Source organism: Quercus lobata, chromosome 11, assembly GCF_001633185.2.
Source record: "Quercus lobata isolate SW786 chromosome 11, ValleyOak3.0 Primary Assembly, whole genome shotgun sequence".
In the NCBI taxonomy this organism is placed as follows: domain Eukaryota; kingdom Viridiplantae; phylum Streptophyta; class Magnoliopsida; order Fagales; family Fagaceae; genus Quercus; species Quercus lobata.
In genome coordinates, this window is record NC_044914.1 from 8,668,801 (window position 1) to 8,686,275 (window position 17,475).

General features: G+C 33.2%; 1 protein-coding gene across 3 annotated transcripts; it reads left to right on the forward strand.

Annotated features, from left to right (window-relative positions):
* Positions 1-5,288: 5,288 nt before the first annotated feature.
* Positions 5,289-16,879, forward strand: LOC115968216 (tRNA pseudouridine synthase A). Of its 3 annotated transcripts, none has more exons than XM_031087535.1 (10): positions 5,289-5,502; positions 9,549-9,788; positions 9,932-10,037; positions 11,093-11,286; positions 11,847-11,992; positions 13,213-13,304; positions 13,508-13,848; positions 15,148-15,258; positions 15,929-15,991; positions 16,428-16,879. In XM_031087535.1, the coding sequence occupies exons 2-10, from the start codon at positions 9,619-9,621 to the stop codon at positions 16,456-16,458; spliced, it is 1,254 nt and encodes a 417-aa protein (XP_030943395.1). In that variant the 5' UTR covers positions 5,289-5,502; positions 9,549-9,618; the 3' UTR covers positions 16,459-16,879. The 3 variants fall into 3 exon arrangements, with proteins under 3 accessions (XP_030943395.1, XP_030943393.1, XP_030943394.1); XM_031087533.1 differs by having other exon boundaries at positions 15,195-15,258; XM_031087534.1 differs by having other exon boundaries at positions 11,105-11,286; positions 15,195-15,258.
* Positions 16,880-17,475: the final 596 nt, after the last annotated feature.

The following is a 17,475-nucleotide window of genomic DNA, read 5'->3' on the forward strand; positions in this document are numbered from 1 at the left end:
TGTTTGCACTAATGGTCGGCTCACCTATAGGCCCAATCTGGTTTTTAATTGGGCTAGTAACTTCCTAGTCTTCTTTAGCTTGTTTATTCCCTTGGCCCATTTGTTTAATTGAGCTGTCACTATAACTTAAGGTCTGTTTGGATACAACTTATTTTTGCTGAAAAATGAAAACACTGTAGCAAAATAATTTTTAAATATGTGAATAGTGTCATGGGACCCATTTTTAATGAAAAAGTTGCTGAAAAATGGATAAACAGTACATGAACAGTACGAAACAGTGCGTGAACAGTAACTTCTGTCCCTCAGTTGAAACGCGTGCAGAGGAAAAAAAAAAAAACTGAAACGCGTCCCTCCCAAAACGTAGACGCTATAATCTCTATCCAAATTGTACCTTAGTGTGTCATAAACGTGGGCAAGTCCCATCTCCCTCTTATCTACCCCTTGTTTAGCTCCTTGGGCTTTCCCCCCCTCACTACTGATTGTTACTGCATTGGTATTTTGAATTTGAATGTAATTTGAACTTTGTGTACCTGTTACTCCATCATCTGACATTCTAGGCATATTTCCATCAACTTTTTTATATGGAAGTCCACCAACTACGCCATCCATCTTGTCAGCGTCTTTATTGGTCATTTCAGCCACCTCTAATATTGTGCCTTGTCACGTCGTCCTTGATGTCTGGTAGCCAAATGGAGTCGCTGGTGGTTGCCCCTCCTTTACTCCTCTTCCCTTAACTCCACTCTGGGCCGTAGCCACTCTCCATACTACCTTTGTTCATTCGGTTGGATCTCCTGTGATTGGCAGTGGCGTTCATCATGCCCCATTATACCACATTTGAAACAAAAAATAGGAAGCCTTTCATAGCGGAAGAAAATTCGATAGGCATCTCCTTCTGGATTGGTTACCGTTTCGAACCTTCTTAGTGGTTTATTTAGAGGAATATTCACCCTAATCCTCATAAACTTTGCCTGGTCTGATGACCATGATCTAGGATCAGCTGCCAAGAAACTCCCTAGGCTGTTTCCAATATCCTTCCCTGTTTTCTTAGTTAACATATCAAAAGGCAACCCCCACACTTGAAGCCAAAAGGGAGAGTGGGTGAACTTGATATTGTTTGCTGTCATGCCTCTTTCCCATCTCTTAAGAAGGAGAAGGTTGTTTTCAAAATTCCAGGGACCGTTTGTTTCCACCCATTGTAATTGATACTCACTTGCAAACTTGAACTGAAGAATATCGTTTCCCACCTCAACTATTCTTAGATCTGGGCCTGCTTTCCATGCTTAATGGAGTGTGCTCTTTAGAGCTCGAATGTTTTGTTTCCTGTCAGATAACAACTACCCCATTAGGCTTAACGAGTATTCATCCATCAATTTTGCTCTTCCTTCCTCCGAGATCGATATTTGTTCCTCTTCATCTCTTGTTAGCTGCATATGCTTTAAACCCATCAATCAGATCTTGTTCCATACCTGTACGCTTATATCTGTGCTAAAAGTCCACCAGATAAGCCCCCTAAAGAGACTTAGTCGATGCTTGAGGAAAAGACTCTAGAAGATTAGAGAGGGAGAGCACAAGAGAACTCGAGAGGCGCGGCTCCTACACGGGAGAGAAAAAGTGTGGCCAAGTTGTTAGTTATTATAATAAAAAACCATTCATTTGATCATTTAAAAAAAAAAAAAATCATACATTTGGGATTGCACAAAGCTGTAGAGTTTTAGTTCTAGTAAAATTAATACCTCCTACAATAATCCCAAACTGACTCTAAAACTCGATCTCTTGCTACCTCGAAGTTCTTTTTAGGGAATTCCGAACACAATGCCAAACACGTCTAAAATCTTGCTTGAAAAAACTTAAGATCATGATTGTTCTTTCTTGTACTATTGTTTCGCAATACTGGTATTTCAAGTTAGTGGGGGAAATGGTTAAAAAATAAAAACAGTTCTCCAATTACAGTTAACAAAATTTGAAAAAGAATAATCAAAAGTTCAAAACCCTGTCAAATAGATTTTTTTCTCCTTCAACACAAGTAATTATTAACGTGATCTGTATAATGTTACTAAATATGCGATTTGACATCTATGTATATATATTAATAGGCAAAGTTCAGAGAAAGTTCAATTAGGATTTGAAATTAAAATCCAATTTTGGACCATGTGCCTAAATTTATGTGAGGACTATGCCATAATTATCCACTTAAATTTGTGTCATATGCCCACTTAAGTTTTTTAATCTTCGTGCCAAGTGAGTTAATGAGGGCAAAATATTAAGAATCTAATATTAATAAACTATAATTAAAAAAAAAAACCAATCACATATATTCAATAAAAATCACTACACAACAAAGATAACCACACATTCTATCTTATTAAAAATTAGAAAAAATAAGAAGATAATAAGTAGTATTAAATTTATTAAGTAAGAATTTTAATACGTGACTTATTACGTTTACATTTTTTTTAAAATAGTTTGACTAATTATTTATATCTTTATGATAAAAATCGTGTTTAATTTTAAATGTATCCATACGAATGCATGTGTTATATGCTATTTTTTTTAATAATTTCACTAATTATTTATATTTTTATAATAAAAATTATGTTTAATTTTAAATGTATCCATGCATTTGCATGAGTTATATGCTAATTTCATATAATAGGTTATGTATGGGATTAATTTTTTTTTTTTTTTTTAATTTGTCGAAGGAATAGAATGGATAATTCATAAATGAAAGGAATGAAATATGGAGAATATTTTCTTAGTGTGTTTAGGAGTTTATAAAAGGAGGGGTATTTTTTAAATGTGTTTAGGAGTTTATAAAAGGAGGGATGAAAAAAGAAAAAAAAAAGAAATATATATTTATTAATATATCGTACTCATTTTATTTGTTCCCCCTAAATAAGGATACAATTGGTATTTCACCTTTATTTCATTAAAAAATAAGTGCTGCTTGTGGGAGAAATTCTTACAAGGGAATGGAGTCATTTTATTCATTTCCATTAATATTCCAAAATAGAGAAATAGATGAAATATTCTTAAGATAATCAATTCATTTTCCCTTGGTACCTATTGTTTTTATGCATGCAATATTTCACTCATATTATATGGATCCCATAAGTGGATGAGATTCATATGTTATGAGTGTGATTTGCATACATTCGAAACATTAGATATTACATATGAAATTTACATATTGTGAGTGTGACGTTGCATGCATTCAAAAGGATCAAGACATTAGATACTTTTTCCTCTTAAAGGGATTGTAACCTTGGAAGCACATTGGATTTTGAATCCTTAGGGATAAATCTATAAATGAACCAAGTTGTTTACGAATAGCTTGGGTTTGACTCAAAAAATTAAGCTTGTTTATATTTGTTTATTTAGCAAATGAGCCAAGCTCAAGCCAAACTTTAGGCTAAAATATAAAACAAGCTAAGTTTAAAAATAATTATGTTTAAACTAGGCTCAAGCCTAGTCTTAATTTAGGGGTGTGCAGTGAACCTGCCAGAATCAACCTAATTCAATCTAATCCGCCAGGTTGGGTTGGTTTTTAAGGGTTGATGGGTTGGGTTATGATTTTTTTTTTTTTAACAGTGTGTCGAGTTGAGTTCAGGTCATAAGATTCACAAATTCGCCTAATTCGACTTGACCCCGACCCACCCATATTTAATATATATTTAAAATTAAAAAAATATATTATACAATTTTTTATTTACTTTTTTCTCTTTTTCCTAAATAAAACTTGATGGGGAAAGACAAGTATGACTCATCCTTGAGTAGTCGTCCTTAGAATATAAAACACCATGGTAATTGGGCTTGCTACTCACCCACTGTATTATTCATGGGCTCTTAAAGAGGAGCTCATCCAAACCAAGGAAGGTCGTCTAGACATTGACAACCCTCAATACAAGGTTTGTCTACATGGGCTTATGAATCAAACCACATGGTGAGATCCTGATGCATCATTGTAACCTCCTGCCAAGCACTTAACTTCCAATGGCAGTTATAGAAGATGAGAGTAAATATCATAACTTCTATAGTGGTTATAAGAATGGAGTGTAAACCTTTTGACCTCCACAAAAGTGGGGGAAGTTACAAGACAAGTAACCGCTCCAATAGCACTATATAAACACTCATTCCCGACAAATAAAGGCAAGTTTTTCCTTTTACACAATTCCCATAAAATTGGAATTCTAGATTTTGAAGAGAGAAACTAACTTCATCATCGGAGGATTCTTGGTCGGTCAATCCAGGTCTCCTTTGATTGTTTGTTTTCCTTTTCAGGCCTTCCAGATTATTGAAGCCTGAGGCATCCAACTTACTGATTTTCTAAACATCATCAAAACTCAAACCCCAAGTTCTCCTCATAAAGTTTGTGTTTGTTTGGTGTTATGCTTATAATTATTTGGTTATAAATTTGCTTTTATTTTTGGTGGTGTTGTTCTATTGTTCCATTTTATAATAATAATAGTAATTAAAAAAAAAACTATCCAATCCATGGGCTCAACTGGATCCACGTGGGTTGGGTTGGACCCCATGATGGGTTGAGTTTTTTATAACCAACTATGGTGGGTTGGGTTGAAAAAACTTTTCAACTCGATCCAACTGGTCGATGCACACCTTTAGCTTAATTATTTAGCGATTGAGCCAAGCTCAAGTCTAACTTTAGGCTTGATTAATAAACAAGCCAAACTCAAAAATAATAATATGCTCATGAACAAACTCAAGATTATAAGGTTTGATTAAAATATATATTAAAATATTATGTGTATGTGTGTATGTATATATATATATACACATTTATAAAAATTACTTATATAGATCGGGATTGGATTGTGTAAATTTGTAAATAAATTCTTAATATATGAAATTATTATTTCAAATTTATTGATAATAAAAAAAAATCATTTTGTAACAAAAATCAAATATAATAATTTCATAAGTTCATAAAGGAAAATAATTTTATTTAATTAACTTTAGTAGCTCATGAATACTTCAAAAAAAAAAATGATAGCTCATGATTAAGCTCGAATTAATTTGACTAGAAAATCAACCGAACTTAAATATGTTATTCACTCGTATTTGAAATAAAATTAAACCAACAAACTAAAATATGTTGTCTAATCTATATATATATATATATAAAACCGAAGCTTTTGAAGCTCCCACAATTTTCCACATCAGCATTTAATTATTTATTTTTTCTATTTTTTAAATTTTGCTTTTTAAAAAAAAATATTTTTATTTTTATTTTTTTCAATCTTTTATGCGACTCACTCATTCACTCTCTCTAACCTATACGCATTCTTAAAAGTTAAAACCCGAAACCCTAACTTTTGAGCTCTCTCTCTCTCTCTCCGCTTTGTCTTAGGTTCTGCCGTTTCCCCTTTCTCTCTTTATTCCTCAAACCTCTCCCTTACAAGCCATCCCCATTCGCTCATTCGCTCAGTTTAAAGCTTTATCTCAGCTTGCTTTGCTCGCTCTTCGCCGATTTCGGCGTATTTTCAGGTAATCTATATGATTTCACATTGGATCTGAAATTTTCTGCATTTTTTCATTAAAAAATATACAGATTGCATCAGATGGTTGAATTAGAACTTTGTTTCAGAAAATTAGGGTTCGTTTTCTTCTTCTTCTTCTTCTATTTCTAATTTTTTGAGATTTTCGATCAAAATCGCATAAAGTTGATTTTTTTTTTCTTTATCAAACCTAGGGTTCGATTCGATTAATTAGCAATCGATTAATACTGAGTACTTCAACTTTTTGTGTGTGTGTGTGTTCGAATCTGTAAAACTATTTGTTGATTTGAGTAAAATCTCTATGGATTTTCAAGGGACTAGAAATTTAACTAGGGTTTTGTAAATTTTGTTTCGTTACTGAACTGCTTGATTCTGATTTGATCATTTTTTTTGTTGGATTTTTTTCGATGAACGGTTTGGTCTTCACTACTCATTTGATCTGTTGAGTTGATTTTGCTTTTGAGTCCGTTTGATCTGTATGTATATTTATGTTCTGTTTGTGTGTATGTGTACATACTATTTGTGATTTTATTTTTTGAGATTTTCGATCAAAATCGCATAAAGTTGATTTTTTTTTTTCTTTATCAAACCTAGGGTTCGATTCGATTAATTAGCAATCGATTAATACTGAGTACTTCAACTTTTTGTGTGTGTGTGTGTGTTCGAATCTGTAAAACTATTTGTTGATTTGAGTAAAATCTCTATGGATTTTCAAGGGACTAGAAATTTAATTAGGGTTTTGTAAATTTTGTTTCGTTACTGAACTGCTTGATTCTGATTTGATCATTTTTTTTTGTTGGATTTTTTTCGATGAACGGTTTGGTCTTCACTACTCATTTGATCTGTTGAGTTGATTTTGCTTTTGAGTCCGTTTGATCTGTATGTATATTTATGTTCTGTTTGTGTGTATGTGTACATACTATTTGTGATTTTTTTGGTATAAATAGTTATGTGGTTTGGTATTTGCTGTTTCATATTTTGCAGCAAAGTGAAAAAAAATCAAGTTAATGCTTCTATGTCATCGTAAGATTTTTTTTTTTTTGATAGATTACTTCATGCTTCCTGAATCTCATTTGAAGTAATTTGTTGACTAATTGATATTTTTTGGCAACATGTAAAACCCAAAAATATGGAATCATTGATTCAATGAAAATTATTAATGCAGAAAGACTGATTGCACAATTTTTATGAACATTTTCCATCAAATGTAAAATAGCATATATAGCCACCAAACACTCTACAGCTGACATGAAAAACAAATCAACATAAAACAATATACAAAGGCTGAAATTCAGTGCCACCAAAATTAAGCCTTTAATAGAATGGAATGGAAAGCTCTGTTTGTATAGAGGATAGGATGAAGGAAATGAAGGTCATATTACTTGAAATTGATTTACTTAATATTGGGTTTCTTCCTTTTAAGACTTGTATGAGCTTTATTTTAGAATTGCTTGAATTAGTGTAGGATATCTGTGGCTGTCAATACATGAGGTGAAATTAGCCTAATAGTCAGTTTGCTTAGCTACAGGCTATTTGATTAGCATGGGCTTTAGGAGATGATGACTAAAAGAAATTGACCATTAACCCAGATTTTTGGGTGCAAATTGGTTACATATGCATAGCAAAAACAAAACTAACGAATGTGTGCTAAAAAGGTGACCGTCATAGTAAAACAAGCATATATGGGGTCTATAAGATAAACCTCTAATGTTCTCTGCTAATTCTGGTACTTAGGACACCAGTTGCCTCAATTGTTGCAACTCCAAGTTGAGAGATCTGTTTTGCCAATTAAGTCCATGAACTTCTTGCTTGAGATTTCTAATTTCCTGATTAAGTCTATCCTTATGGAAGTACAATATCCAATTTGTCTATGTATAATTTTATGATTTTTGAATTTAATGTAAGAAACAATCACTTCCAAGTGATTCTGAATTGCAAAATATCAAAATGATTTGTTTCTATAATATTCCTTAAGAATGTTTATTTTTTTGGCAACATGTAAAACCCAAAAATATGGGGCCTTGCATGTCCATGAGAAAGGTTTTTAGAAGTAGAAGTTATGAAATCAATGATTCCATCAGAAGTTCATCCTCTTGGGGTAAGTTTCTGTGTCTAAGCCTTTTAAAGTGGTACTATATTGTTCTATCCCGTACACATCCATGACTTAGATTTGCTACCAAGAGGGAAAAAAAAAGAAAAAGAAAAAGAAAAAGCTTTAAGTGGATAAGCATAGGATGAGTGAAGATAAAATTTCTTTGTTAATGTTTAAGACAATAACATAAAGAAGTCTATTTAGTATTTTTGCACACTGTTTGTGTAACTTCTTTTCTTTTTCCAGTACAGATTTCTTTTTTATTATATTAATTGGTTTCTCAATTCTAAGAAACTCTTTTTTTCCCTTTGGTTTCTCAACTCCCCTGAAAGTGTTCAAAGAAATGCTTGAATAGAACTTTTGATCACCATATTTGATTGGATTGGTGTTGATTGCTTGCTTTCTAATTTTTTGGGTTGCATATACTTTAAATTTGTAGAATTTTAGTGTTTTGACTATTTTCAGTTCAACTAAAATAAGGAGGTTGTAATCAGATTATAACATATAATTTAGCAAATATAAATATTCATTAGGTTAGTTGTAATCAGATATAATATATAGTTAAGCAACTAAGAGATCAATTTAGTCCAATATTAACAAATTAAATGCAAATCATATTCATTTTAAAATATAATGTTATAGTGGCAATATAAGCCATGCATTACAAGGTTTGACACATTTTACACTTAGAAAAAGTAATGCAGCAAAATGGTTGAAATCATGACGAATCCAATCAGATTTTAAATTTATTAAGAGATTAGTAAGGACTCTATAGATGTTCACAAATTCAATGGCCCACCACTACAACCAATGGATCAGATAGATAATTAGATTGCTAGGATAATATTGATGCTACATCTTGTGCTACACTATCTATAGAGGTTTGCTTTGGTATTTCAGGTTCTGCAGTTGAATCTAGACATGTACATTCATTTGTTTTACAAGTTTTCAAAAATAACTATTAGTATGTGTAAGTACAGGTATGGTGGAAGATATGAAGCATTCATTTTTAACAATTTTTTTTTCTTTCTATTTCTTCTATATTATTTTCGTGAATAAAAGGCAGTAGAACAAATTAAGATTATATACGCTACACAAATCTGTTTGAGAAATTTTGGCTCTTTCTTTGTATTCAATATTTGAAGTTAGGGTATGTAGATTAGTAGATATATAGTTTAGTGATCTAAGGAGGTGGATGAAAATTGTGACTAAGATACTTGGAAGATTCTTCCAAACATTGTGCTTTCAACCGGGGTGAGTAATTGGTTGCCATACATAGAGCTGAACTTGGAAATTGGTGCTGAAATATGTTCGAAGAACTTCATCTTTGAGACTTATTTAAGTTTTTATGTCGCTCCTCTTTCAGATAATGATTTAAAGTAGTTGATTCTTCAAGTGGTTTTTATTTGAAACTGATGTAAATTACTTATAGTTTTTAATAACGTTTTAGAGAAAAAGAATGATTGAACTTTTACTTTTAGTTTTAATGTAGAGCTATATTCCATTTGCAATAAGATGCTGTCGCAAATTCCATTGATGACTTACATTAGTCCCCTCTCTATACCTGTCATCAATAAGTTATTTATGGAATGTTTTCCATATTATCATTTGACCTTTTTCAAGTTTTATACAGATAATTTCCATTATTAGCAAGTATGCAGCCATGAAATGCAACAATGACTTTTGTTCATGAGCTACAATGCCACTTGGGTTGATTACTTGATGGACAAAGTAGTCTCTTAATAGTTCTTTTAGCCTTTTCTTTTACTATGAGGTTGATTAATTATCTTTTTATTTAACTATCCCGTGCATCGCACGGGTTAGCGACTAGTTTAACAATAAATTTGAACTTGACCGTATTTGATATAAAATTAAACGAACTTTTTAATACTCATTACTCCGTTAACCTTGGCTTGCCTCATCGGCTTGACTTGACTAAACAGTAAGTAGGGGCAGATTGGTCATATCGGCATAACATATTTTGGCTAGAGGGGTTTGGATCTGCAATGATAAATGATAAAAACGTGGGCGTGGGCGTGGGCGAAGCCGAAGCTAATTTTGGTTTGGGGAAGAGAAGGCATTCGATTTCGAAGGAGATTAACGATGGAAACCCAGGCTCAGAAGAAGATTTATTTACATTATAACCACACCGATCCTTGCAGATTCGCCAGGTGGAATGCCAGGTACTTTCGTAATTTTAATTTCATATCTCACTCCTTCAGTTTCAGTTACTACCTAGCTTTTTTTTTTTTTTTTTTTTTTTCAATATCTCTCTTGAGAAATAGAGTGAACTTGGTTTTTATTTTTATTTTTGGAATAAAAAAAGGGAAAGCTATGAATTCATGGAAGCAAGGCCTTGGCAAGAAGTGAATGACTTTTATTCAAATGCAGTGAATGGGCAGTCATCACTGTCCGCTTTGTTTGGGATTCAGGTGGGTTTGGTTTTTTTTTTTTTTTTTTTAATACTATTTTCATAATTTGTATTTGTATTTGTTTGCATGTGATGTATATATGCTCTTTTTCATGAATTGTATTTGCTTCTGCATTTCTTATACTAGATTGATGCTGCTGCTCCCTTCTTTCCTTGTTTATGTCATATTTTTAAATATATCTATAACTCAGCTGTTATTAGTGTCGTATAATGGTGTCGCGGTGGCTACAAGAAAACAAACACGTTGCTTTCTGAATGAAAACCTTGAATCCACGAGAGGTTCTTTGTTTCCATAAGGTGATAGGGTTTTGGAATCCACCAAAAAGAAACAGTAGACAAATGTTTTAATTTTTATGAATTTGATATTAACTGAATTGCCTTGGAGGATATAATGAGTTTAAATAGTAAAAAGCGGCTAGGAAAATTCACAAAAAAACCCTAACTCGCGCTAATCTAGAAATTAGGTGGCAAAATGAGAATGTTAAGATGAATAAGTGGAAATACTAGGAAATATAGGATTCAAAATGAGGAATTTCGATTAAAGATGGGGTGACTCCTATTGATGAAAAAAGAGTGGGTTGGTTCAAGTCAATGATTGAAAAAAGGTAGAGGAAGACCTAAGAAAACATTAGTAGAAGTAATAGAAAAGAATATGTAAATTAATGAGGTAACATAAAAGTATGACTTCAAATAGAATAGAATGATTGAAAAGAATATACGTGGCTGACCTTGATTAGTTTGTTCAGGATCCTATTCGATCCAAATTTTTGGGACTTAAGGCTTGGTTGTTGTTTTATATCTTTAAATATCCATTGTATAAAGCACCTTATACCATGCTTCTTAATACATCTTTCTTGAGAAATCATTTTGCTATGCTACTTATTGTGAGCTCAATCATCAAGTTCATGTTGATTGATAGTGTGAATTTGGATTCTCAAATTAAATGCTGGTAACTTTTCCCTTTGATTGATTGGAAAGAATTTACAAGTTAATTATGTTGATGATGGACTGTTATTATCTTAGGTGATTAGTTATTTATTATATTTATTTCTATAGAATTTTCTCCAGACACATCATGTTCACAATAATGCTGAAATTCCAGAGGTTTCTGATAAAACTGAATTGGAGAGTGTTTCTGCTAAAGATAGGACCGGGAGATGGGCAAGATCAACATTCAAAATTGTTCTTTCATATCATGGGGGTTCCTTTGATGGGTGGCAAAAGCAGCCTGGCTTAAACACAGTCCAGGGGTAAGTTGTTTTCCTGTCAAACTCTGCAATTTGCTCAAACCATTAGCATAGTACATGTGATACTTCATTTCCCATTTATTTTTGGCAAGTGGTAATTGTTTGCATGGGTTTTTAGTTGAAACTGTTTGAACTGCAAGTGGAGAGGAGTTGATCCTTTTTATTTTTATTTACAAAAAAACACTATTTATGAAATGAGTTTATTGTGGTTTTCCTTGGTCAATGGAACGTTTGTGCTTTTTCCATAGATTTTTTAGTTATAGGAATAACGGAATCACAACTTATACCATTCCTTTTGAATTAGGAACTCAACTTTGAAGTGTGGTCTTTCTGCCTCTAAATGTGCTAACAAAATTGTCATCATTATTGGTTAATACACAATGACAAATGCTACCTAATTCTGTGTTTTTGGGTGCTTCAATATGCCTTCTGCGGATTTAAAACTATCAAGATTCCTATGTGTACAAAATGAGTGAATTGATTGGAATTTGCTAAATACTTTGATAGTCCTCTTTCATTTTTATTAATACTCTTGAGTCTTGACTACACTTTACTTTGGACAGCCTAATTGAAATATCTCTTGGGAAATTTGTTGATGAGAATAAAGTTAAACTGCTGAAAGACAAAGGTTTACCACTGGAAGGCTGTGTTGTTGTTGCTGGGCGCACAGACAAAGGGGTCACAGCTCTTCAACAAAATTGTGCTTTTTGTATGTTATTACTTCATATCCCTAAATGTTGTATATTGGCTACTTGAACATGTAACTTTTGGCCATGATGTTATTATTTAAACGTTTATAAAGGTGGCTATGCTCTGATGGCTGTTTGCTTAACACACTCCACTTTCTATTTAGTTATGAACTATGATGCAATCATTGTGTGGAGTAAAAGAAGCTAAGAGTGGAGTTCTTGTAGTATTGCCCTAAAGACATATGTTAGTTTGAGAACTTTTCTTAACTTTTTTGCTATTGTTACTGAGGTCCATATTCAGTTACATGTACAAATTCCAATTGTCTAGTGGAAATGCCCTTATTTAGAATGATAGATGCTGTTATCTCTATGATTGTGATATATAACTGCAAGAATGTTTTTAAATTGGTTTGACTTCATTATAAGGTTTTGAGAGGAAATTGTAGATTTGAACTGTATTCAATGTTACGTATGAACTCATCAATTATAAGATCTCAAAGGCTTTATGCAAAAGTAACAAGGTAGCTAGGATATAAACATTGTTGTATGAATTGGTAGTGTTTTAGCTCAATGAAGTGCAACACACACACACACACACACACACACATAAAATTCATGCATTTGGACATTGCTTCAAGTGAGGTAGTGCTGGTTGGCTGTATGCTCTAATGCTTTATATACAGAACATGGGAAAGGTGTTGATATGGCTTGGGACTATTCTAGTATATTAGTCCAAGCATTGTACCTCTTGGACATAATGTTTAAAGTTTATTGGTTCTCTATCCTGCAAATTTTCAATGAAAATTCTTCCGTTGGTTGGTAGGCTCCATTGATTGCATCATGTGTTTCCCCAAAACATTTAGTAAAATTTATATCTGCACTAGAGTCTTTCATGACATGATCTGTTAGGTTTCTTTGGGGTTCAAGTGATTGCCTAATGGTATTGGGACTATTTGTGGTGCCCTGTGTCAGGGTTCAAACCTCCCCTCCCCCCTATTTGCCTAGCAAAAAATAAATAAAAGAATGATCTGTTATGTTTCTTTGATATTGCACATATTTGAAGCGATTGCATTATGGATCTTTGATTGAAGAAATTTTATGTTATCTTTTTCTCCTCGAGTAGAGTGATTTGTTACTTTGTTCAGAGCTTGAGGAGATTAATCTAGATTGTTTTTGACACTTGTTCCATTTTATCCATCTGGCGTGTGATAATTGCTGACCTTATAATTGTTATATCTAGCTACTTGGAGAAGGGATATAAAACCTTGGGATATAGGGGAGGCCATCAACAGTGCAGTGCCAGGAAAACTTAGGGTCATATCTGTTTCTGAGGTAATTTTTTGTTCAGATTTTCCACAAAACCAAGCTAACTGAAAATGAAATTTGTGAGCTGTATGTTTATTTCTTCAATATTTGTAGTAGTTGAAATTTGATCTTTGTTATTAGCAACTGGAGACGTTTATCTGATTATACATCGCTCTGTCTCTCTTACTCTCTACTTTGAATATACTTATATCACGTGCTACTCACTGTAGGTATCACGTGTATTCCATCCTAATTTCTCTGCCAAATGGAGGCGCTATCTTTATATTTTTCCATTGAATGATTGGGAGGATGGGGAGCAAAGTAGTGAGAGTGGGGAGGATCTTGAACATTTTAGATGTAGTGAAAATGAGGATGACCAGAAAATTGGACGTGTTGAATGCAATGGGGAGACTGTTGAAAACCAAATTATCAATGATGGGGAAGAGCTTGAAAGTGGAAAGAAACCATGTAACTTCCGTATAAGCAGGGTTAACCAACTTTTACAGCAGCTAGAAGGAAAATTATTATCTTACAAGATGTTTGCTCGTGATACCAAAGCCTCGAGAAGTGTGTAAGAATAAAAACCTTTGATTGCTTTTGGAACTTGTGTTTCTTGGAAACCCAGGCTTGTATGTATGTATAAGCTAATAAGTTTCTGGTTGACATATTCTCCCCTTGAAAATGCATGGTGGAGGGTAAAGATCATAGGATCAAGACCCATCGGGGGTGTGTGTAACTTTTTAGTAATTATAAAGAAAGTCTTTTGTTAGATTTATAAGAGTTATACTTAAGACTTTATCAGATATAAGTATAGATGAAAAAATAAAATTGGACACAAACACTTTGCTAGGTAGGTCATTTTATATATGAATTCTCAATTTACATGCTGGATTGGCTACATTAATTCTTACATATAAATTTTGGATGGAGTGAGTGTATTGCTCTCCAACCCCCCACCTCCAATCCTTTTCTTTTACTTGTTGTTGGCTAGCAAGGTATTATCGGCCAATTGACTATAATTGGAGCCTATCTTTAGCTAAACTAGAGCTTTCAATCTTTTTTGCAACTCAAGTTTGCATCCTTTCCTGCCATTGTCCTTTCGGTGCTGCAATTCAGATCATTTGTGTCCATTGGTGCAGCCATTGGACAACAACAAATCTTGCAGTTGATCATGGCAGCTTGCCCTGAATTAATGCAAGCCATAAGCCTGTAACCACCAAGAATTAAGCAAGCATCTTATTTTGCCACATGCCCTTCTGATCAGTTTGTGCCCGTCTGACTATCATGATCTGATAGGTACAGGAACATGCCAATTTTGCTGTGTTTGAAGTATTTAGGATTCTAGAAAGAAAAAAAATGATAAAAACTTAGGATTCTTTTTGACAATAATCTGAACTTTTTGAATATATTTATATTGTAGCCAAAGAAAGAAAATGGATCATACTAGATTTAATATAGTACTATATTTGCATGTTTTTAATATAGTAAACTAGTCTGCATCGCACTATATTTGTTGAGCTAATGTCTACCATCCTTTTGTGCCTTTTCAGTTCTCTATGTTGACCTCTTCATTTCTTGTCTGCTTCCTATCTTGAGGAGGATGGTGGACAAATTGTTCTAGTAGGCATTAGACTTTGACAGTTAAAAGGTTGAAAGCTTCGGATAATCTTATGGTATAAGCCATCGAAGTCCCAATTTTATGCTACTGACCTGATCTGAGTTTTTTGGGACTTGGGAAAACTGAAAAGATTGCATAGGTTCAAAGATAATTGCTAGTGTATTTTTGCATGACTCAGATGCAGGATAGTAGCTTTTCTGGGAATAACTTTGCCTTTGTGATGATTCCTTTGACGTTGACTTGATTTTTCAGAGAGGATCTGTCCTTGAGTGCTCTAACTGCAGCTGTTTCTATTTCAGTGGTCCTCCTACGGAGTGTTTTGTCTACCATGCTCGAGCCACAGAAACCCGACTGCCATCCTCTGTAAGTGTTTCATTATTCATTTGCTGTTTTATTTTCTGACTTTTCTTTCCTTTTTTCTGCTAATGTTAAAATCTCCTTAAATTGTTGTTATCCTGAAGAATGGAACCCATTAATGCGTGACTTTTGTGCGTGTGTGTGCCCGCATGCATGCAAAATGAATGTGTGCTTTAAATATTTGAGGAAAAATTCTCAATTAACAAGACTTTGTTGGTTTTTGGGTGATGCAAATGATAAGAAAGAAATTGAAAATCTTGTAAATAATTTAAGAGTTGACATGGGACTTCTTGTTCCAAGCTCTCAACTTGTGGCCTAACTGAAATTGGAGCTGGATACCAATTCATCTAAAAAAAATGTACAGTTTGTGTGGGTGTTCTAGATATCTTTTCTTACAATCTGATAGTTATATTGTAGGATTAAGTAGAACTTCTAGAATAACATTCTATTTAATCTTGGAACAGTCATCTGCTAAGAACATATTTTATAAACTAGAACATGTAATAGTTAAATTTCTTCTTGCATTTTTTGAATGGACAAATAGTTATATGATTGATTTTGTAATGTGCAAGCATGTCCAAACCATTTTTATTTGCTGATCAGACGTGATTGTGTTGTCCTTATGTATGCTGCAACACCAATTTTTGGATATTCATGTTTCTCTGTATTTTTCTAGGATCATGGGGAAGGAAGAAAGGTTATGTGTGTTGAGCTGGTGGCTAATCGCTTCTTACGCAAGGTGATTGTTTTACGTTTTATTATGTCAAGAAATATATGTGGTAAAGTGCATACATTGAGAAAATAGGTATTGCAAAGATGACGACATGAAATTAATTTCTTTGGATGTGGAAACTAAGGGCCTGATTGGAACAGAAAACTGTTTTCGAGAAGGAGAATACAAAACTGATTCCTATTATTTTTTAAATAAAAAATGTGTTCGGTAAAGAAATAGTTCAAAAACAGTTTTAAAAAATTAAACAGAATTTGGGTTTGGGTAATAAAAAAAAACTGTTGGAAAGTGTTTAAACAACAAAACTAACAAGAGTGGTTAGTGCCATGCATACATTTATCTTTGTATTTCCATTCTTAAAACCTTCAACCTGCATTTTCGGGTTATCTTGCTGATGCTCTAGGGTCTTATTGCCACTAATTTGGTGGCTAACCATAATTGACAGATGGTCAGAGTGCTTTTGGCAACCTCCGTAAGGGAAGCAGCAGCAGGTGCAGAAGAAGATGCATTGCTAAAGCTAATGGATGCCACGTGTAGACGGGCTACTGCTCCCCCAGCACCTGCTGACGGCCTATGTCTTGTTGATGTAGGATATGAAGAATTTGATTCGCAAATCTGCCTCATTCCAAAAAACTAAATTTATTCTCATAACCACACAGATCAAGCCTCCAATCTAGATTGTTAGTATCATGCATACAGGTGTTGGGGAGGGGCCTTCATGACTATAGATGGTTCCTGCCCTGAATTACTTAGGTAGAAACTGCAGCTGTTTAAATGGTCATAAATATTCCATCAATCGTGTTGTTTTGTTTTTGTTTTGGTAAGACCTACATTTATACATTTATAGAGTTTTGTTCTCACTTTTAGCTTATTAAGCTTTTGTTTCCCGTGGTTGAATTATTTACTAAATTAGTTATTTATATAAGAGCCATTCTTTTTAAAGAAAGAGGTTCTTGTTAAATATGTTCTACTATGACATTAGCAAAATAAAAATTAAGTGAATCATATTGTAGATTCCACTTACTAGTATGGAAGCTGTACAAATATTTTTTTATTTATTTTTTTTTTTATGAGATTTTCAACCAATGACATCTACTTTTGATGATAACTCTATCCTTAGATTAAGACACCAATCGGTGTTTTTGGTGTAGGCGAGGATTTAACTCAGATCTCTTATTTAACTATTAGAGACTTTACCAGTTGAGTTAATTGGAACTCACAAGGGAACTGTATACTTGGTTGAATAAAAGAATAACAACCATTTAGTTTTGATACTTAAAATTTATAAAACTTTTCAAAAAAAAGTTGCAAATTATAAAGCTTTTCTTCAAAATTATCAAGAACATGATTTTAATTCAATTCGATAAGATTATATAATCATGATAGACATTAGATAAGATTAGTTTTAATTGGGGTTCTAATTGGAGTTTTAATTGGGGTTCTAATTGGGGTTTGCAATGATATGGCAAAATTTAGGGTGGAAAAATTTAGTA

What these genes read in the sequence shown, in the direction of transcription:
- LOC115968216 (XM_031087533.1), top strand. Translation starts at nt 9,619, where the DNA reads ATGATAAAAACGTGGGCGTGGGCGTGGGCGAAGCCGAAGCTAATTTTG. An exon ending in TCAACAAAATTGTGCTTTTT is followed by an intron (nt 11,993 to 13,212) that starts GTATGTTATTAC and finishes TGTTATATCTAG; the next exon opens with CTACTTGGAGAAGGGATATA. An exon ending in GGGTCATATCTGTTTCTGAG is followed by an intron (nt 13,305 to 13,507) that starts GTAATTTTTTGT and finishes TACTCACTGTAG; the next exon opens with GTATCACGTGTATTCCATCC.